Consider the following 22,923-nt stretch of genomic DNA (forward strand, 5'->3'; position numbering starts at 1 on the left):
TGACCCTTGCTCCTTGTTTGTCAGTAATCATAACCTTAATAGCATTTCTCTTGTCCATTTCATCAGGCTCTCTTCCCTTTGCTGCTGAAAATAGATTCCTAAAGAAAAAACTCTAGATAGAATACCCTTATAGAGCCTCTATTTGGAATTAGTGAGTGACTTGTAATGAAATAAGAATAGAAATTTCATATGAGAGGGGAGAAAAAACTTAAGAGGAAAAAAGAAAATAAGCTATTCTGAATTGTGACTGCTTTGTTAGTTCTCCCTGTGTTTTCCAAAAAGTTTCCTGTTTTGGTTTTTTTTTTTTTCCTCCAAACAAGGGTATGGGTGCAAGAAGTGAATGTGGAAGCGACGGGGAGGGGAAGTATGTCTGTTTCATGTGGAAAAGGAAGAATTTAGGTTGCTGATTTGATCACGTAGGCATCCCCTGTGATCATGGGCTGATCTCCAAAGGATGATACAGCATTTTATAGATGTGATCCATATCATAAATTATTCTTATTGTGTTCTTTCTCACATGCTTTGCGTGATTTAATGTTCTTTGTTAACAAATTATAGTTATACTCTTCCTCATGTGCTTAAGAAGAAGAGAAGAAAAATCTTAATAGCAGTTACCTGCTGTGATTTAGTATTCTAGGGGTAATCAATTGTCTTTAGCACTTTACTGTGTTTTTCTGTTATAGCTGTTGTTCTTTTTCATTCATCTCTGTCTAGAGTCGTCTTGGTAAGAATTTATACTCTGACCTGTCAAATGTTAGTGGCGCCACTGAGTTGAATCTCAAAATAGAAAACGTTTGTGGTAGTTTCCCGTGATGATTTTCTTCTGCCAGTGGCAGCAGACCCATTTAAGTGTATTTAGTGCAGACAAGTGAAAAACAAGGCAAGAGGGGCTCCCTCTTCTCCCAGTAATACTGAAGATCGTTGTTAAATTTAAGCTAGTCTATAAAGGAGCTGCTTTAGCTTTATAATTGCCTGAGTGTGTCTGATGACAAGATGGTGCAGTTAACTCTTGCAAGAAGGTTATCCTCGTCCTGCTGATTGAGAATGGAATAAAACAGGGCCTCAAAGAGAAGATTTTCCAGATTTATTTTCCCGTTTTCCTTTTCTGAGGGCACTGTTCTATATGCTAGTTGTGATGACAGATTATGATAAACTTTTGTTGTTGTTGTTCTCGCATCTCAGCTCTAAGCTATATGCAAATTATGGAGGATAGAGGAAAATGACTCTTTCTGTTAAGAGATAAAGCATTAAACAATGGTCATGGGGAAAGGCAGAAAGCAGTATTTTCCTAGACTAGTACTTTCTGTTTTATTTCTCTCATTTTTGGGATTATTTTCAAGTTCGAGGTTCCTCACAGTGTTCTCGTCGCTAAACTGGACTTAAATTCTGCAGCTTGGCCCTTGGGTTTCTGTGGCACTTTCTGCAGCAGACTCAGGTAAATTACAAAATGGAATGTTGTAATGAATCAAGTTTGAAAATTATATTCCAATCAGTACACTATTCTTCATTTGATCACAATTAAATTACTTGTATTTCTTAAAATTCTTAAATTTGCTGCAGACTCTGGTTCTTATTGTGCGTAACCCTTGAGAGATGGTAGTGATTGCCTTTGGGCAGAGAGCTAGAAGAATGTTGTAGTTATTACATCAGAAGGAAAACACTTTTGATGGGAGGAGAAGCGACAAATCTAAAAGTAAACTAATTGTTAAAATCATTATGAGAGAGACAATAATCAGTTATTTGCATGTTATCATGTAGCATCTCCAGTTCTCACTTCAGGTTGCCGGAGTATTTGATACGTCATTTTTGATGTCCAGTTTGAATGTCTTTCCTCATATGGCTTAAAGTTCAGTGATTGTCAAGACAATTGTGAAACTTTCCCAAGGATGATTTTATGTGTTTGCAAGTGGTTCATTTTTTGCCACTGGTTTCCAGAGGGGAGGAAGTTAGAAGGAATGAGGTAGTCTCATCGTTACCACTTTAGAATTCAGGGCTACATCTTTTGTGATGTGTTCCATTCTTGAATTCCTCTCACGAGAGGAACCAAATTTAGCTTTCATCACCTTGTTTTTGTTTTCTCTAATTGTTGACTGTGTTGGAGTGTTTAGTCTGTCCTTGGATTTTTAGTATCATGTCCTCTTAATTGTTTCCTGTAGTAGGCCTTTTGGAAGATAGTCTGTCCACTGCCGAATTTATGCATCTTTGTTGTGTATTTTTAGAATATAATCAAGAACACAAGTTATTGCAGATTTTAAAGACAGTTATGAATTGAGAATTATGATTTGATTTGTTTTCCCCCCTCCATTATAGTTCCGTAGTTCATAACTGTGCCTACTGTTGTTGGCAGTAGGCAACTTGTGAATCCTAACTCGTTAATCTTGAGCTGTCTAGGTCTACGATAAAAATGAATGGATGGAGATGTGATTATTCAGTCTCTAACCATCCTCCTCATTTCTGTTCAATCTGTTTTTTAATCTTCTTATCATATGAGACAGTATGCCGCTTCCATTGTCTAAACAACTTGCTTAAATACTGTGATGTTAACTGGTGAGAATCTGTAGCAGTTACTTTCAGTAAAGATTTGTTTATCCTAAATATCATCTGTGAGGACCATTGTGGATTCTAAAAATTTTTCGTGCAGTCTTCATCTGAAACTTGTTCTAAATGGATTTTTGCCAGAAAGGGAGCAGAAACCCCTCAGTACTAGAGAAGTACAGCATAAGTACCTCATGCTCTATGGAATCTAACTTATGCCTTTAGTTATGTAAGTGAAACAGAAGCTGTCTTGGTATGGCACTGAAGACTTCCTGAGAAGTTTGGGATCTTGCCTTGATGCTGTAATACAGACATTCAGTTGTCAAGAATTCAGAGGGGGGCAACTAAAATGAAGCATCTAAGAGGAGTAATTAATGCGAATATTAAAAATTTTTACCTATGTAGGTTGAGGAGGAAGGAGAGTGTTGAGCAGTAGTTGATTTTGGTTTGGAAGTGGAGATACACATCTCTGAAAAGTAAATCTGTAGGACATTTAAGGAAAAGAAAAAGGGAAAAAGAATGTTTTTAACTTTCAGATCCAAAAAAGTCCTAAGATAGACAAGTACTCTATGTGCTGTTTTTTTCATAGGCTTAAATGGTTTCTGCCAATTCGTATGGGTTTGTGATCAGATCTGGAAACTTCATCACAAAGGACAATTGTGTAACTTCCATAATTCTAACTTAAACCGCTCAAACAGAAGGTCTCACTGGAGTGCAAATAGATGTAGTTGTACAGTTCTTCCGTGTGATTATTCCTTGATTGCCTACTTTATGATCATGTTTCTGTAATGTATTCCCTGCATTTATTGTTTTTCCTTCCTCTTTCTGTCAAATAGGTAAGCAACCTGAAGAAAATTTTGAAAGGGATATTGGATTACAACCATGAGGTAAGAACAGTTTTAATTAAAATACGTTAACAAAAGTAGAATGAATGTATTTCTGTTAATCTACTTAACGTAAATTTTATCCTACAAATTCATTAGGTCCTTACTACTTTTTCAAAGTATTTGGCATACTGGCTGTCTCATGGCCCGCTCTCAGGGGTTGGCCTTCTCTAAAACTTCTCACCTATTTTATCGTACGCTCTCAGAGCTTCCAAATGAGTCTAATGTGCAGGCCCCGTTGTACAAATAGTAGACGTCTTTGATGCTGTTTTTTGATCACGGCTGTAAGTGGTGCTTCTGTTTGATTTTTGTTATTGTTGTTTGTTTTTGATTGTTTGTTTTTGTTTTTTCTCTGCTCTAACTGAAGAGTGCCCCTTTCCTTTTTTACTTGAGGTGGAGGAGGAAGGAACGTTGTTACCATCTCCTTCTGTGGAAGTTTTTTTTTAGTGTTTTAATTCCTGGAATTTTAATTCTTAATCGGTCTGTGCGTGGTGTTCTCTGTTAGGCTATTGAGCAAACTCAGAAATGAACCACTCCAAAGGAGAAACAACACAACATTTTTCCAGTGATGAAACTTCAGCTAGAATTTGATTATAAATTCAGAGATGTTTTGGAGCAAATTGATTAATACAGACTAGAGGACAAAATCCATAGTATGTTCATTCTGAGCACTGCTTATCCTAAGAAACGATCTTAGCTTCTTATAAGTACTTTGTGGAGGAAGAGATTTGTTAATATACTTAAGTCTTTCAAAATGAATGGATTTTGAGAAACAGAAAGTTAGACTCATAAGCTCATATTCAGTAAATGGTTAGGTATCCTTGCTCAAATCATAATTTTGAGAATTGATGTTTAAGTGAGTGGGCAATAATTGATCATTTCAGAAAAAAAAAAAATTAAGTTTCAGTGTAAAATGTTTGTGATTTGGCATTGGAAAACCTATGTGAGTCCCTATGCTTGCCTCACATACAAATCTCTAAGTAACTTAACTTTTCATTTACATTTAAAAGAGTCTTCCATTATAGCTTTATGGTAGAAAATTCTATTGTGAAGAAGGTCGAAGAACAGTTTTATTATAGTTCCTAAATTAATGAGTTACAATAAATAATAATTAATAATATTGTAATAATATTGTAATAAAGGAATTAAAATAAATATTGTAATACCATATTAATGTTGCTATGAAAATTGCTGCTAGCTTCTTTTGAGCTAGTTGGTATGTAGGATGACTAAGTTTCTTGTATGGAAACTTTATTACTCTGGTAAGTCGACAAGTTTCAAAGTGTAAAGACTGATTAAGCTCTGCAACAATAATGCATATTTATAACTTTGACTAGCTCTGTTGAAACAGTGCTGCTTGTAGCGATAGTAGAGATGTTCTGAATTCTGCTATGCGTCCTCGTTATATTTTTCTTATCCAGATTCCCCCTCTCACCAAAGACCTTCTGCACGATACAGATGTGAATATATTTGGATTTTACCTGTTAACCGTTAAAAATCTTTGAAAAGTTTGTTAGCCAGCTTCATTTTAGGGAAATATCAGAATTTATGCTGCATGCAGGCTTTCAATAGCTATCTGACGTTGCTTTCTCTGTCAATTATACTATGGAAGAATAGGAGGCCCAAGGTTCTTGTTCAGAGGCTTGTATGCTTAATGATGCTCCTGTAATCTTGTTGCAGAACTCTACTGCTCTGGCATTCAAACTTTCATTCTTTTTCAGAAATCTTTGTTATTTACATGAGACAAAAAAAGTCCTTTCCTTTTAACATATTTATTCCAGAGTCTAGCCTTCATTTCGTTATTTATTTCATTGATTTGTTGTTGTATTAACATTGCGTCTTTTAAGTTGATTTCAAAATCCTCAGTTTGCACCTTCGCTTCTTCCAGTTTTCTGCAGTGCACGCTGACATGCCTCTTCCCGTCACCTTTCCCCAACAGCAATTGTAGTATCATTAGTTATAAAGCAATGGTTGTATGATTTTTAATTTAGAAAACAGCACCGTATTTGAAACAAATTCAGGAAATGCAGAACAAAATATAAACAGGCTAGCATCGTTCCAAGAATATTGTATTTGATTGCATTTTTGCAGTCTATATGCAATAGCAACATTTTCCATTGTATTTGATGCTTTCGTAGAATTCTGTTTCTCACTAGAATGACCTAAAAGGAGTCTCTTCGTGGGAAGATTGGGTCTGAATTCTGTAGCGCATACAGAGATCTTAGCAGCAGTGTTCATTCTTTGAAAAACTTGCTAAAAAACAAAACAAAAAACCCAATGACAGTGATTCCACAAGACTCAGCCTTGGAAAACTTTTTAACGGCTTCATTTCTACATATTCTTCATGTACATCTGTTAAATGTTTTTTTTCATGAATACCTCTACCTGCTTTTCTATTTTTCTTGCATGTTAAAATAAAAAAGAGCATTCAGCAAACAAATGACTGATTCCTTCCATAGTCATTGTGTCTTTATTGCACTGTGCTTAAGAAATGACAGTTCATTTTTATCTGCAATTAATCTGTCAGATGTGTTCAATTCCACATTTCATATTCATATTTTCAGCCCCCTGAAAGCTCCTTGAGAACAATCTAGCAGAATTGCTTAATTCCTTCTACTGACAATCATTAATGTAAATCCTTCTTAATTATAAATCACATTACATTAATTGTAAGTCACATGTTTTTCTTTTTTCTCCGTTTTCAGTCTTTTTTTTATATTTGCATATGTTCTTTTTAATTATGTATTTTGCTACTATCTCAAATTCTTTTCCATGGAATTAGCTTTTTTTAGCTCTGGGACTTGCTAAATATCTTTGAATCTTAAGAAAGTGTCTTATATCTGTCATCCATTAGTGCTGGATACTTTTGCATAAGTGAAGTATTTTAATGTCTTGACTTTCCAGTGGTATGAAATGCGAGACTCAGATGTCATGTTTTGTGCTAGGTAAAAAGTTTTTAGCATTAGACGTTTTAATGTAATGCTCTATAAAAATTAATTATCCAAGTGTTGTTGATCATCTCTTTCGAGCTTGCCTATGTTACCTTTTCTTCTCCAGAGGAAAAAAGTAATTCTCACTAAGATTGAAATGAATGATTTCTTTTCAGTTGAGACAGTCATGTTTAAGTTTTCCCAAATATTGTCAAGTGTTACGGATGGCCTTCTACTTGGAACTCCGTATATAAGCTGGCATTATGCAATCCAGTTAGTTTTGAAGATGGACTGAAAATTATATTAAAATAGAAAGTGAGCTCTTCCTGTTGATTCTGAATCATCTTTGTGTTTTTGAATTTGTACACATCTGTACAGTGATACAGACATGTATGTCCTGGCTCTTTATACAGATTTTAGGGCAACAGATTAATGACTTCACCCTTCCTGACGTTAACCTCATTGGAGAGCACGCTGATGCTGCGGAGCTTGGAAGAATGCTTCAGCTCATTTTGGGATGTGCTGTAAATTGTGAACAGAAGCAAGGTAATGAATTTTGAAAGTATATTTTGCTTCCAGGGCAGTGAGTGGCAGTCTAAATTGTTGTGTTAATCACCTAGGGCAGAATGATATTTCTTAGGTTGTTGTCAGGAACAAATTTATTTTTATAAGTCGTGACATTATTTTGTTTCACAGGTAGTAACTGCTGTTTTGTTATGAGCTTCGCTGATTTTGCAGTCTCAAACTGTGGAACTGGTTGTGCTTCCAAGATACTGTAATTTCAGGTTTTTTGAGCTGAGCTGAGAAGGAACTCTGCAAAGAGAAACTCCTGGGCCCAGCTTTTAACCGTTTATGTGTGAGGTAGTTCTGAGTGGTTAAGAATCTACAAGTATGATTGTCATCCTCTTTTGTGTGACCTTGGGTTCAGGAATGTGTCTCTGTATCTTACTACACGCAAGACAGCCATCAGAATCACTGGGGGTTGATCTGAAGAGGTATCTGATGCCGTTTAGGACGCTGGAGTTTGCAAGACTTGTGCATGGGGTTGGCAAATAGGGCACAAGAATATGAATGATTGTGCCCTTCTAGACAGCAGCTGGAGAGCAAGCCTGATACCTTAAGGGTATCCACTGCAGGCCTCTGTTAGGCAACAGAGGCAGCCGACTTTGGCAGCCACTGGAAGACACTTCTGTGTCCCGTGTCTCCCATTGTGCCAGCTCTCTATCTGACTTGAACAGGCGAAATAGGGAGCCGGTCAGTTCCTCTGCAGATACGGTAGAGAATGTGGTTAAGCCAAGTTAAGGTAGCAATGCAACTACGAACTTTTATTTTTAATGCTTAAGACAGAAAGCATAGCAAGAGGTTGTTATAAAAAACATAGAGGGATAAGTGAAAGGAAATGTTTGCTCTGTTTACATTAAGGTTACATCAAAGATCTGTCCTTCCCTGAGTTACCTCATTTCTCTTTCCCATCTGCCAGAATGGTAGCCAGGATTTCAGACCTTTTGTCTCCTCTCGCTTTGATACCCTTTAGCTCTTATAGCTAATTTCCCTTCTGCAGCTTTCTCAGGTGTCTAAATCATTTTGGTCTGTCAGCCTGAAATTGCTCTTATTCTTCCTTTAAGCAGGAGACAGCCTGGCCATCCTCTAAATTAGAACAGAGGTGATTTTCTTCCACGAATACATGAATAGCTCCGCTATGTTAACAGAGGCCTCCTGTCCTTTCTGTTTTGAATAAAAGTTGTCTCCCTTCCTTTTGGTGGTTACTTGGCCTCCTTAATGAGAAATACCTTTTCCGGTACTTCTCATACTCTGCCAGTGTGAATATTAAAAGCGTATATGGTGGAACCATCTAAACAAAGCTGTACGTAGTTTCAGTGAGACTTGGCATGATGTAGTTAATCGCTTCAAGGTGACTGATCCCCAGCATCATCTTCTTGGGCAAACCACAAAAAGAATAAATTTGGCGTATAAAAATGATCATAATATCCAATTGGAAACCATGTGATACAGAGCAAGTCATAAATTCCTTGACTTGATCTAAACATCAGAATTTGCCATTTTAACCACTACAGAAATAGGAAATAGGCAGAAAGCAATGAAGAGGACCTATTTGGGAAGGCTGTAGAAAAGCGGGACATGAATCTTAAGTTCATGGAAAAGGCATCTCGTCCTTCAGTCATTTACTTGTATGGCCAGAATCCTTTGGGAACAAAGGGAGAAAAGTATTTGGAGAATGCGTCGTTATTTCAGAAGTCAAGGTATGAGATGCCAAAAGAAAAGGATGGCCATTATATACACCTGTGTTTCTGACTGTTGCAGTGTTCCAGTGAGCCTGAATTTATGTCTGAATAGACTTCTAATAGTGTGTTCTTGAATTTGTTGGAGTGGGACCTGAAAGATGATTATGCATGTCAGTGTCATCTGTAGCACCTACTCAGGTTATAGAGAAGATACGACTGCTGACCTCGTGTTCGGTGCGACTCTCTCAGGTTGCAGCAGTAACATTCCAGAATGCTCTTATTTTCAGAGTACATCCAGACCATAATGATGATGGAAGAATCGGTTCAACATGTTGTCATGACAGCCATTCAGGAGGTATGCTGGAGTACCCATAGCGTGTAAAAGTTCATCCTTTCAATATTTCACAAAACCATACCTTTTTCCACTTTGAAAAAATTTAGTTGGATAAAATAAGGGCCATGGATTTTGCTGTTTTAGAATGAAGAGTATCTTCTTATTTTGCCTTAGAAAAACAACTCAATCAAGCTTGCTTTATGTCAAGGAATTCTGGTTGAATGCCCCACTTTTCTTTAAATCTAGAAGATTTAAACTTCTAGATATTTTTGATACTGGGTTCCCCTTCCTTTACCTTTCCTACCCTGTGGCTCCTAAAGTACACTAGACTGCTTTTATATAAGTAGCCAAAACTGTAGAATCTCTTTTAAATTTGCACCTTATAATTGCAGAACTCCATGACTACTGCTTTTTTTTTTCTTTTTCTTTTTCTTTTTTACTGGATAAGATAATACTTTGTAGCATATTAATAAATGTACTAGAGAGTATTTTGTAAAAGTGTTGTTCGGTAGCAGGAAACTTGCTTAATTCTCAAGTCTACAGCAGTGGGAAAGACCATTTTTCTGCTGTGATTTTATAGTGATTAGCCTGCAGAGTTTCTGTGCGCAGTAAGGGATCTCATGGTCTTATCTACCTGGTGAGCCATACTGAAAAAACAAATGGTGGCAGATTGGAGAGAAGAAAATTAAAGCAGTGTTAGTGACCACTATTGCCATCTGAAACCCTTGAGTGAATTCTCCTGTGCTCAAAGTCAGTCTTCATAGATGGAGGTGTAGTGCAGGCCAGGTTAGTAAAGAAAGCAGGAAATCTAAAATAAAAATTTTGGTGTACCTTCTGACAAGAAAGCATAACAGTTATTTCAGAGGAAAATAACAATTCCTAACGTCTCTTCTAGTATGGCTTTCCTTTAACAGGCCATCACTGGTAATCCTCTTTTTTCTGAATGTAAACAAGCAAAACTGAACTCCACATTGAACACTAGAGCACTTTGTCTTTTGTATTATGTCTCTGAACAGAGAAAGAGATGTCACTGAGCTGTCAAGGTCCTCGTTCCCTTTTATCGCTTTGACCAGTGCTGCATCCATGCAGTCTTGCATCTTGTTGGCTGAGTATAGTCATTTTTGGGAGTAGAGCTGCAGACAGAGGATTTTCAAAATGAGCTTTAAAAGAATTCTTATGCTAGATCACCCTCCAGTCAGTGCTGGCATCATCAGTCAGCAACGAGTTTGCCTAAGTTTAGGGATATTTGGGGATTATTTATTTAAGGTGTGAGGATAATGTTTTCATGGGTTTTCTTGTGTTTTGTTAAACAAAGCACAAGAACTGTGTAGTTGTGTTTCCCCTGTTCGGTTCAACCAAACTTTCAGCATACTTCATGTGGCACTGTCTTAAAATAAAAAAGCTGGTCGTCGTCGTCTTCTAAAAATCTCCTGAATGCTACTTCTACTCTGATAAGATAGCCATGTCTTAAGTAGTCCGTAATCTTGGCATTTGGTGAGTAGACATGAAACGTCTTTAGTGTTTATGCCCTTTTTGGGAGGCAGGGAAGAGAAAACTGGAGGAGAAAACACCGAATGAGGGTCTGTTCATCTGGAACAGATGTGGAAACTCAGTGTGCTCACAGGCATTTCCATCCATGGAGCGGTGCAGATTGGTGAGATTTTAATGCTGCCTTCCAAACTGATTAGATGTCGAAGGCATTCAGAACCAAATGAGGAGGTTCTTAGATGCTTATCCAGTGAAGCCAGAAAGCGTACTCAGAAATAAGAGTTTAGATACCAGGACTATTTTCAGAGCTGCAGCGGCAGTCTGTCTGTGGAAGGTGAAACTTCACAGGGTTTAGGGAGTTTGTTTCTCTTGCAGGGGCTTTTTAGAGCAGCTCTCAGAATCTGAGTGACTTGGACTAAGTAGCACGTAGGAGACACCAAAATAAAAAGCTTAGTAAAGTAGCTATATATGCATATTGGAGAAATTGATATGTCATCTAATCCAGACATTTCAAAGCATTTGACACGCAGTTATGCGTTCTTCAAAATTTGCTATATAAAACGACCTCTTCAATCTCTACTAATGTATTGTACAGTTCATGTTTCTGTTTCAGCAAAGCATGTATAAATATTTTTTGATATTTCTTTGATTTTCATATATCGTCGTACTCATGATAATGTTTTCAAGCCACAGTTGAACAAGCATCTTTTCCCGTGTTGTGCTTATGCATGAAAAAGCTGTTTTTCAAATGGCAAAATGAGCATTATACATATGAAAATATATTTGCTGAAGTGACTTCGGTTTTCTTAATTCCTTGTGATCCTTTAGCATTTCCTTTATTTAAATGTTTACCATAAAGCACTAATAATCAAAATATGCCTTGCACTTTACAGAGAACATAAGAATTTAGCAGTGCTTTTCTGTCATTTTTGCAGTGCAAATTGATGTTACTGCTGGTTAGATTCGTAGATTCTAATCTGCAGATGTGCATTTCCAAATGCAAGCTGTGCGCAGGATAGAGGAAAGGCAAGAATGATACAGCTAGCAAAACATATACCAAAAATATGTATTATACAATTATAAATTATATGATGTATAATGTATGTTACATAACATTCAGTTGTGTATTTTGTTTATCATTTGTAATATATTACTTGCAATTAATTCAACATATCGTATGGTAATATGTTACTATGTATAATGCAACATTTATTTTTAATTTCATAGTTTCCAGATTTTTTTAATAGCCAAGAATCTTTCCAGAAAACCAATTACCACAAAAATGACTTGTCCATTATGTAATTTCTCATTTTCCTTGATGTTCTTTGGAAACTCTACTGTTATTTTTCCCAAGTCCTTTAGGTAATTAAGTATTTGAGCAGACAAGCTTCTTTTTTGATCAGAGTGGCAGGGGGAGGGGCAAAATTTTTGCCTTTACCGGTTTTGAACGTCTTTGAATGCGTTCTCTTAGCAGGTATTTTCCTTTCTCTGTGCAGGTCAAGTTGAGAGTATGAGTAGTAGAAGTAGTGTCAAAACTTGTTTAGGTTGCATGGCAAGAATAACTCATCTGTTGTTTCCACAAAGCAGAAACTGCTTGTTTTCCTGCACTGAGTCCTGACTATTTAAAGGTTCATCTTGTGTTATGTAAAAGCAGCTTTCAAACAGACAGAAAATGATAGAAAAATATTTCACTGAGTGTATCAACAATACTTGGGGAAGGGGAAAGTTCTGCTGTCTTAAAGATATAGGTTATTTTAGATATAGCCTCTAGATCTTTAAAAAAAGATTTAAAAAAAAAAAAAAAAAAAAAGGAAAGAACCCCCCCCCCCCCCCCGAAAACAGAACAGAGAGCTTGACATAGTTTTGAAGGCACTGAGGTGAGCTTACGCAATGTGGACAACTGTAGAAGCATTTCATATAAAGCAAGTATTTTAAACTTATAAGCACATCAAGTAAGTGATGCCAGCTGCATTTGTAAAATCATGCTAGTCATTTATAGAAAAGAAAAAAGTTCATACTTCACATTATTGATGTATGCAGATTTTGTGAGAGTCTGATCTTCCTCTCAATCTTTATGTATCCATGACAACTCAAATTATTGAGATTCACAAGCAAGGCAGTTAAAAAGTAAAGGCTTTAATATAAAACTAGCAGATCTACAAGTTATTTTGTAAGGCTTCTTCCCAAAGCTGAGCACACGAAAATGTATAGATGTAAAAGCTTAGCATGAAGAGAATAAGAAATAAGCAGTGCCGTTGCTTCTCATATAAACCGGACTAAGAAATGGAAAAAAAAGTTTCATTGCCCAGCTTATTGTGCCTTTTAAAATCCAGAATGAGTTCTTCACCACAGAAAAAGTTCATTTGATTTTAAATGACGTTTTGATTATTTGAACACATACTTATGCTACTTTAAAGTCTTCATTCTAAACATGTGCAATAAACCAGAATAAGAAGGGGAAAATGTGTGTTAATTGCTTGCTTTTCTCACTGTTGGAAGCTCTTAAGCAGACTGTTCCTTTACTGTAGAGACATGATGTCTGTTGCTGAATATTGCATGCACTTTTTTCATTTCCCCCTTTTTTTAAACCAGTTCAGTTGAAAAATATGTGCACATCACTATTCATTAAAGCTGCAGGGGAAAATGAATTTGAAGCTGAAAGCCATTCCAGTGCTGCAAAGCTGTGAGGTAGATCTTTATGCCCACTTGTAGTTTGCTTTTGGAGTAAGGAAAACTGGCAGCTGTGAAAGGAGAATGAGAAGACCACTTATTCTCAAGAATCAGCTAATTACAGAAGTTGGAAACAAATGAACTGCAAGCCTCTTCAAGCCTGAAATACTGATGTTGGCCAATACTTCCCAAGACCCCCTGGTCTAATATCAGACTTGCAGGTTGGTTATGAAGCGCTGGTCATTGACAGTTATGAAGAACTACAGAAATATTCCGGAGTCTGAGTGAATACGAACTTGCAAATGAAGAAGATACACAGCAGAACACACTGAGGAAATTTGCTTTAAAACGTAATAACAAGCTACTTATATGCCAGATTAGTACTAGATAATTCAGAAAGGGATAACATGGTGTCAAACAGTTAGCTACTGGAGTTCTGAACTTCAGTACTGTCAGAGCATGCTGATTGACTAGAAACGATATCAAGGACAGAGGGGAAATTGGGCCAGTCCAATGTAGCTTCTGTTTTTCGGATGTATGGAAAGTGTATTTTCAGTAGACCTATATGTCTGCGTGGACTCTTACAATACAGTATTCATTAAAGCATTTCTTGAAATTTTCAGGAAATCTTTTAGAAATCAGATTAGTTTGGATATGTGGATGGAATTGTACCGTACTGGCTGAGCTGTTTAGGAGAAAGCATCCCCTTTTAAAAGGAGGGAAATTGGGAAAAGGCAAACTAAAAGCAGAGCACTATCAGGGCATTCACTTAAACTGGAGAAGGCAATGGTATATATGTGGGGAGATGTGCAGGAGACGATGGAGGAGCTCCCTCTTCACCCTGAAAACACTCTTGCCCTCTCCTCTCCTCACCCCGCTTCTTAACCTGAGCTTATTGTTAACCGCTGATCAGAAGTCTCATTCCTGTGTCATTTTCGAGTAATCTGGCAATTTTATGCCTTGTCTGGTTCGCTTTGCTAGACTCCCCCAGCTACTCCAAGCCTTAGATCTTTCATTAGCGTTCCCACCAGAACACCGAAAGATTGCAAGATGCTTCCTGTCTTTCCATGGTTGCATCGAGTCCATCATCTGCATGCATTTCTGTGGCTCTTGCCCTCAGTGCGTCATAAACACTTACCATGAGATTTTTGTGCCCCAGGTTCCTGATCCACCCTACCCGTTTCCATCCACGATTTGGTGTACCATTCCCAATCCGCCTACACCCCTGTACCTTGAGTCTTCAGTGCCTGATCCTTCTCTACCCAGTGTCCTCTTCTCTTTCACGTTCCTGCTGAGGGTTCTCAAGTATGGGAAAGTTTGGAAGTGATGACAAAAGCCGTTGAAAAATGAAGGGATTATATTATTGGCCTTGGCTTGTTTCCTTTGTAGTAATCCACAGAAAGCAGCAACACCGCAGTGGCCTCTAGTGGGTTGTACGGCCTCTTGCATTCCTCCACCGTAATGCTTGGGCAGGGCTCTTACACTGCGTTTCTGAAGAGCAAGTTGTACTAGGACCAGAAAGGGGGTGGTGATTGTCAGGGTCACGTTATTGTCCCTTCCAGGCTGCGTGCAGCCTGGGTCCTGCAAGTTAGAGAGTACTGTTGTAAAGAACACTGTTTAAATAGTGTCTGTAGTGGTGAGGGAAATGTTTTTGAGAGTGGTGTAGCAGGGTGTAGAGCGGGGAGAAAAATTCAGCATTTTTAGTTATCTGGAAAAGGATTTAAGTAAAGGGTAGTAAAACAGCAATTAAGAGAGAGATAAACGTCACTGAGCAGAGAGGGATTGGAAATTCTTGTTTTGGATAGCAGAATGATACTCCACTTAGAAAACGTGGTCCTAAAGTAAATACAAGTTTATAATGCCACTATATATGGCAAAAGAAAAAGATAGTGACTTCATTTTTGAGGGAGACAGCTCTGAGGCTAGAGGCTTTCTGATTCTTCTTCCAGAGGGTCTAGGCTTCGTGGAATGTGTCATTTCTGAGTAGTTTGTCATCGAAGTGATGTAGACAAAACGGAAGGAGTTTAGCAGTTAGAAACAAATGCGGTCAAGGCCTGGGGGGACTTTTGAGAAAAGATTAGATGAATTTAAATATGTAGGACTCTGCTAAATCCCAATTAAGGAGATGGAGGAAAAGGAGAGAGTCATAAGTGTATAAATATTTGAATGAGGTAAATGTCATACGCAGAGATTTACTACCGTTCACAGTGGTTTAAACAGAAAGAATGGAGGGGAAGTGAAAGAGCTGTGCTGTGTATCAGAACCTTGCCAGTGAAAGGTAATGTTAAAGCATTGACTTCTGGAGGAAATAATGGAAGCTGTCTCTGGAGAGAGTAACCAGGCTGGACAGGAAGCCTAGGCAACATGGAGGGGAAGAACCTAGCCCTAATTTTGCTTGGGGTAGGGTTTTTTTGTTCGTAACTTCCATGAGTCCTGTCACCGAAAACTCATAAAACGTTTCGTATCTTGCTACTACCACAGAAACAACGAACGTGCTTCCATAATGCTTCCTTTTGAGTTAGTTGCAACGTACTTGTTATTTGGGGGAGTTCTTGTTTGTTCTTACCTCTTATGGAGCGGACTACAACTTTCAGCCTTAACATCATCTGAGTATGTTTGCTGGAGGTGGTTGGGAAGAGGTCTTTGGTCTACGAGTTCTGTTACAATTGAGCTGATTTTTAAATGTTTTTTTCTTGATCAGTGAGTGTGGTTATTGAAAGAAAGTTTGCTTTCTTATCAGCTTTTTTTCTCTTTCAGTAAGCACATCAGTCAGTTTGGAGATTATTTTCAGAAAGTTATGGTTTAAAAGTCATATTTTTCCCAACTGAAAACCCAAGAAACTTTCTTGCAGTCAAATGGATTAATATATGAAGAATTGTAATATTTGTTTCAAAAATAATCTTTGCAAATAAATTTTTTTCATTTACAAGTTACAGACAAATTCAGAGCAGGAGGATTGATTATCTTTGTTTTGAGACAGTTGTTTGAATTAGCTATGTCCCCAGCTTTACTTAGGGGGAAAAAAAGTCGTTGTGAACTTCCAAACAATCCAAAAATGAAACCCCTCTGGCCTAACAATTTGAGACAGATCTTGACTGATACTTTGATAGCTGCTACCGTTCTAATGCTGCTTCAGTGAAATGCTCTGCAAGAAGTACTGTAGGTTTCAAGATAGATAAAGAATGTGCTTTTTCAGAAGAAAAAGTGACTATGCAAGTCTGTTTTTCTGTTAAATTTCTTAAAATTCTTTTAAATTTTATAAATTCTGAAGATTTCTTTCTACAATTCTTTCTGGTTATGTCACATATAAAAATGAAATGGATAATTTTATTGTTGTTAAAATGAAGCTCCCAGAAGTTAAAATCAGCTTGGTTTGTCTTTGAAGCTTAGCTTTTAATATACAAATAAATATTTTGCTTTTTCTAATCCAGTGTAATCTAATTGCAGTTGATGAGTAAAGAGTCTCCAGTCTCTGTTGGAAATGATGCTTACGTTGACCTTGATCGTCAGGTATCTAAGCCTAGATGTTTCTTTTCCTCTAATCATAGGAAATCGCTGCCCAGTCATTTTGCTTTGCTCTTAAGAAGTCTGTCTCTTTCTTTAATCATGGAATGGTTTTGTGGGAAATTCAAATAAATTGAAGTAGAAAATTAAATCTTAATATTTTCAGTCCTTTTGCTTTATAGACTGAGTTTACCCATTTTGCTGTATTTAAAGGAAAGAAGAACTCATTTTGGGAAATAATATTAACTATATGGCGCTGTGGTATAGCAAAATTGAAGACCAGTGCAAATCTTTGGATAATGAGAAGGAATTAAAAGAGTTGTAGTACTGACACACAACTTTTTTTGCCATCTCCCATTTTCAAAGTCAATAAAAAGATTTAAATGCGGCTCACAAATCCTTGAAGCAGTCCTGGGAACTGTCACGATATGGATGAGAAGTTTTGAAAGAGAATCCTTCCCTGTGTGATACATGCAGAGAAAATGCAAAACCAGTTGTGTTTATACTTAAGAGAGGTTAGCCTGGTGCTAATACTGTCCTGCTTCACCAGTCTTTTTCTAATGCAGTCGAATTATCGTGCAGTGGTGTTCCCTGCATTCCTCCATCAGGTTGTCTTTGCAGAAGTCCATAAATGCTGGCAGGTGGAAGTAATATTTGTATGTCAGCAATGCCTTGAGGAAAAAAACTTGAAAAATAAGACATGGTGATCCTGTTTGGAAAAAGTAGAAGGTCCATCTAAAATTCATCGTATGTAACAGTATATATCTATACCTATCTCTATATAAATACATACGTTACATGTTTTTTCAGATCAATTTTCTTGTAGCTCTATTTTTATTGTTATCCTAGCTGCATTCATGTGCAAACTTCAAAGCTATACATCTTTGAATAGGAAGTCTTTTAAAGAGAAGTATCTGAGTGTTTCCAAACTGCCTACACGTTTTGGTGCCCTTTTCAGAAGGGTAGGCTTCTACGTCACCTGTTAATTGCATTTCTGTTGTGCAGTAAGAGTAGTTCCCAGTGACTAGACAGATTTTACCTGAATTGTCTATTCCCTACATTCCACCTCCCAATCCTTTGTATATTTGGGAAGTAGATAAAAACTGAAATTACGCCCTCTGTGTCTGTAAAGAAAAGTGGTGTTGACAATTTTTTTAGTGTTCAGATTTGGCAAGTTCTTCAAACTTAAGTTCTTCAGGGGTTTTGGGCGCAGTTCACTGAATAAGTATGGTAACTGTAATAATTTATGTAAGACCAAATACTACTTTCATACTTTTTTTTTTTTCGTCACACAGACTAAAAAATGGATCGTATTTACTTCTTTGTTTCTTTTTAAAAGCAGAATTGCTTCACTTCTCCAAAAATCCAGTATATTACCTAAATGTAAAAACAGTCTTATGGTCATGTAGTTGAAAATTTTTTTAGACAGTTTACAGAGAATGGTGAAACTAAAATGCTTCTTGTTTATGATAGCTGAAGAAAACTACAGAAGAATTAAATGAAGCACTAGCAACAAAAGAAGAAATTGCCCAGAGATGTCATGAGTTAGATATGCAGGTAGGTTGTCTGCTGTCCGTATTAATACCAAAGTAAGAAAGAGGCGTGTTAATTTTTAGGCGGTGTGGAAACCTGCTGTTTAGAAGGGAAGAAGAAAATCCCACAACAATTCTATCGCTTTATTTGTGCTACCAGAGCAAAGTTCATGATCTTTAGTCTTGATGCAACGATGTCAGTATTGAGACGATTCATACTAAAACTCCTTTCAGGTAGGAAAGAAGTAAGGTATATGGCTCAAGTCAGGAATTAGTGGTTGTGCTGCTATAACAAGTTGAATTAGAAGTTACAACCCAATTGGAAGTTACTCTAGTCCATCAGCTGTGAATGGATTTAGACTACGCTTTACTCCAAACTGTGCGTGCTTCATCTAGAAGACGTGAACAGTACAAACGAGGACCCCAAAAAGGCAGTTTCAGTGAAACTGCTTTGGGATATGGTTTGGCCTTATGCCGAGCAGTTCAGCAACTGTTAGACTTAATGAAGCTTTGTGCCTTGATTTGTGCTTAACGGCTGATTTTAGCGCCTTTGATTATGCAAGCTCTGACTGAATCATTTCATTTTGTTGAGAAGTTCATATTCCCTACTTGCGTGTTAATCCTGTATTATCTAGTAATATTTGAGTTCATACTTCAACAGTTCTTTGAGTTACGCACTTTGGGTTCTCTGCAGCACTGCCTGTTTTCACAAAACTGGCAGAAACTGAATCATCTTTGGGACTTGTGTTCCTATTTCAGGTCTGCTTGCAGTTGACCACTGGTTTAAAACAAATTCTAGGAAGGGGATAGCCATGCCTTGGGTGTCCAGACTTGGATACTCCCTGTGACTGATAGGCATTGCTTCTTTTGGAAATCAGCTTAAAAAGCTTTACTGTAGAGTGCTTTGTTTTTTGAAAAGTATGCAGGCTCTAATATGATGAAGTCATTTTCTGTGATAGCTAAGACTTTTCCTTTAGCTGCTTTTGAGAAATATTGTTAAGATTTACATTTTCTGTATGGTAAATCCTGCCCATAACGTTGTAAGGCGTTGGTTACATCACATAGCACTTGGATAGTTATTAATGGTGCAGTATCTTCTTGGTGAGAAGCGAGTACTGGAACCTGTATGCTTCCATTTGTGGATTATGCTAATATTTTGTGGCACACACAGAAGAGCTGCTCTTTATAGCTGATGGCTCGGTTATTCCAGTGTTCTTTTGTTACAACAGGTTGCAGCCCTTCAAGAAGAGAAGAGCAGTTTACTTGCTGAGAACCAGGTCCTGATGGAACGTCTGAACCAATCTGATTCCATTGAAGATCCCAACAGCCCTGCAGGTCGTAGGCACTTGCAGCTGCAGACCCAATTAGAACAACTCCAAGAGGAAACATTCAGGTAGAAAAGCCACAAGCGGGTAGACTGTTTGTAGTTGGCAACAGACATGACTTGTATACTTCTGGTTCTGCTGGCAGATATGCTAAGTTATTGTAGTGGGTGGTATAACCGCAAGAGTGAAGCTTTTACAGTGAAGTGAATGTTACGATTTGCCTGTTCATAAGCTCCGACTTCAAAAATGTGTAGTGTCTTAATGTTGAAATGCTGTCCCCCCACCCCCCCACCCTGGCAAGCTGCTTCAAATTGTTTGTGTGCAGTCGCTTCTGCCATTTTTTAAAAATCAGTAAGGATGAAAAGAAACATGCTTTCCTCTTTACAAATTGTTCTGCTTGTATTTTTTTTTTTAGGTATAGGGATTCCTAGCTCACAGTTTGCTAAGAGCAGTACTACACATGGTATTTTTAATAGCAGGGCATGTCCCCTTCCAAGTTTAAAAACAAGATGTTTCATATCTGAAAGACAAACATTTTCTGCAAGTGAGCTCTGCTGCCCACTTGTATTTCCTCGAACACTTTACTTCCTCTTTTAATCTTCCTACCCGTTCTTTTTCACCATCGCTTTCTGCCTGCTTAAGTTGTATGGCTGCTGAAAAGAGCTGGTCCCTTCACCATCATCTTCTCGTTCTTGTTCCTATACTTTTCATCCTCCTTTGTGACTGTGACGCTATGGTAGGTTGCTACACTTCTGCTTTTTCTTCTTTTTTCTGTCCTCTTCCCATGACCTTCTCCAGTTTTTCTGTCAGCGGTCGTATAACTTGCTCTTTCCTTTTGTTCCTGTATTTTACCTTTTTTCCACTCTCTCATGCCAGGCCTCTTTCCTCTGCGTTCAGACACACGCTCTCCCTTCAGTTTCCTGAGAAAGTAGCTGGTGTGCAAGAGAAACACTGAACCTATCTGTTGTCTTTCTTTTGTATACGTCTACGCTGTAAAGAAACAGTAATGTTCCTATAGCTTACCCTTTTAACTCTTCTTAGTCATCCCCGTTCTTTGGAACAATCCCTACCCCAGTCTTCCTACCGGTTTCTATTCGTACTGAACAGATTTTCACCGTGCCTTCAATTTCTGCACTGCCTGGTACTCTAGTTCCAGGCTCTGGAGTTTTTTCTAACTCCTTCTCACTTGTACGTGAGGTCTGTCTTTCAATGCTCCTGTATCTCTTTTATCTACATTCTTAATGTATGGTATCATTAACTTGCCTGTGTTGTTATTTCTCTAGCTCTGGTAGGCCAAACAGGAAGTACATAGACTTCAGTGATGTGCAGTGTTGTGCAGCAGTTGTTTTCCCTGTCTTCCCTCTTTGTATCCTTCAACAGTTCTGCTCTGTCGAGATCAAAACTTTTGTTATACTTGGTTTAAATGTCCCGTTGATCGCTTCTTCTCTCCATTCTTGTAAATTCTTATTGGACTCCCTAAACCAAGTTACAGTACTTTTTTATTGACTATATCTCCTTTTTTAGATGTCTTTATTTTAATTTCAGATCAAAATCACAGTGACACTTTATGTTGCCAGCTTATGTCCTCTTCCATTCATTCAAAAATGTTGTGCTGAAGTTTCTCTTCGTTATTCCCTTTGCTCACTGCCAGATTAATACAGCTTTCCCTATGTACATCGTACGTGAGTTCTTCATTGCAGAAATTTGGTCTTCATTCTTTAAAGGCTAGTCAAAATGCAGATAGCTAAATGAATGGCTTGGTTCTTCAGAGATGCTGAACAGGCACAGATTCTAAAAAAAAAAAAAAAAAAAATCAAAAAAAAAAATCAGAGCTCTACATCATTTAGAACATCTGACAATCAGGTGTATATGACTGAAGGTGTAAAAGAGTTCGCCAGCTGAACAGAACTGTAGGGTAAAGATTTTATGTGCAAACTCCATATACCCCAGACAAAAAAGGGTGACAATTTCTGCTGAAATTTCTTGCCTCTGTGAAAAATAACTACCACAGAAAAAGCTAGGATTTGTCTTTCCATTACTTGACAGTAGCTCAAGTTGAGAAATTGCTTTCTGTTTTACTTCATTTCTACAGATTAGAAGCTGCCAAAGATGACTATCGAATACGCTGTGAAGAACTAGAAAAGGAAATTGCTGAATTGAGACAACAGACAGAAGAGCTTACTACATTGGCAGAGGAGGCTCAGTCCTTGAAGGACGAGATAGATGTACTCAGGTAAACTGTGTTCCACTAACCGTTTTTTAAATGTATTAACTTTGAATCCATATAATTCATATAATTAGTCTTCGTAAACTTGTGTTAAAATAATTTTAATATAAAAATTTCTAAGCAAGCACTAAAATGTACTGTGGCCATCAAAATGGTAGTTACAGATGTATTCAAGTCATCCAGCCTCAGAGCAATAAGCACAAAAAGGACTCTTTCTCTAGTGTTCCACTTTCAGGTATGGCTGTGGGGATTCTTTCTTCCTTAGCCTTCCTTGGATTTTTATTATTTTTTCTCTCTAAGTTTTCCAAACACAGGATTTTTTCTAAGGATGTATGCTTTAAATCAAGCTATGAATAGTTTAGAATTGGATATAATTTAAAGCAACGTATGGTCGATTGAGAATATATTGCCTGAATATATTATAAATTGAACCCTGTGTTACATTTTTGTCAAAAGGAGTCAGGCTCCAAAACTGCCACAGTACTACTTTGTGGCCAAGCATAGACTGCCCAGGAGATGGATAACTGTGATTTTTATCCCTGCTTATTGTTGAAACAAAGGGAAGGGCAAAAAATGTTACTCTTTACCCTGGTAAATCGTAGGGTTCTGAGGATGGGTTTAGAATTAGGAAGAAATGGATAGGAGAGTAGGAGTTTTTAACTGTTACTGTAAGTTAATATTGGAAGCAGAAAATGAGGATGTGTTAGAAAGAATGGTATTGTCTAAAAGCATTTCCAACAGCAGCACTTTTAGTTGACAGATGGTGATAGGAGGGAGCCGACAACTTAAGCCAAGACATGTAGTAATGTGAGGATATGATTGTTTTCTTGTGCTCCCCTTGATGTCTCAGAATGTCTTTTGCGTTCAGTCATAATATGGAGGAAGCTTCAGGACGTATGGTTTTGTTACGTTTCCAAGTACAAATTTGATACAAATCTGTCCCTCCAGGCATTCTTCTGATAAAGTGGCCAAGTTAGAAAGTCAAGTAGAATCATACAAAAAGAAATTGGAAGACCTGGGTGATTTGCGACGGCAAGTGAAACTCTTAGAAGAGAAGAATACAATGTACATGCAAAATACAGTGAGCCTGGAGGAAGAACTAAGGAAGGCAAATGCAGCACGCAGTCAGCTGGAGACATACAAGAGACAGGTGAGAACAGACGTAACTAGTGAAACAACTGTCTGTATTGCTCGGCGTTTCCTCTTTACTGCATGGCTAACACCTCAAAGTAAAAACAAAATAAGCAGCTT

At 37.6% G+C, this 22,923-nt stretch overlaps 1 protein-coding gene across 3 annotated transcripts in view; it reads left to right on the forward strand.

Moving 5' to 3' along the window:
- The window catches only part of HOOK3 (hook microtubule tethering protein 3), a 93,778-nt gene that overhangs the window by 31,754 nt on the left and 39,101 nt on the right, over positions 1-22,923 (forward strand). For all 3 annotated transcript variants that reach the window (XM_068929072.1, XM_068929071.1, XM_068929073.1), the window contains 8 exons: positions 3,372-3,422; positions 6,763-6,895; positions 8,880-8,947; positions 16,532-16,594; positions 18,062-18,145; positions 19,350-19,513; positions 21,538-21,678; positions 22,621-22,822. In XM_068929072.1, the coding sequence (XP_068785173.1) occupies positions 3,372-3,422; positions 6,763-6,895; positions 8,880-8,947; positions 16,532-16,594; positions 18,062-18,145; positions 19,350-19,513; positions 21,538-21,678; positions 22,621-22,822 (906 nt within the window). The remainder of the gene's footprint in view (positions 1-3,371; positions 3,423-6,762; positions 6,896-8,879; positions 8,948-16,531; positions 16,595-18,061; positions 18,146-19,349; positions 19,514-21,537; positions 21,679-22,620; positions 22,823-22,923) is intronic.

The sequence above is a fragment of the Struthio camelus genome, chromosome Z, assembly GCF_040807025.1.
Source record: "Struthio camelus isolate bStrCam1 chromosome Z, bStrCam1.hap1, whole genome shotgun sequence".
Lineage (NCBI taxonomy): Eukaryota > Metazoa > Chordata > Aves > Struthioniformes > Struthionidae > Struthio > Struthio camelus.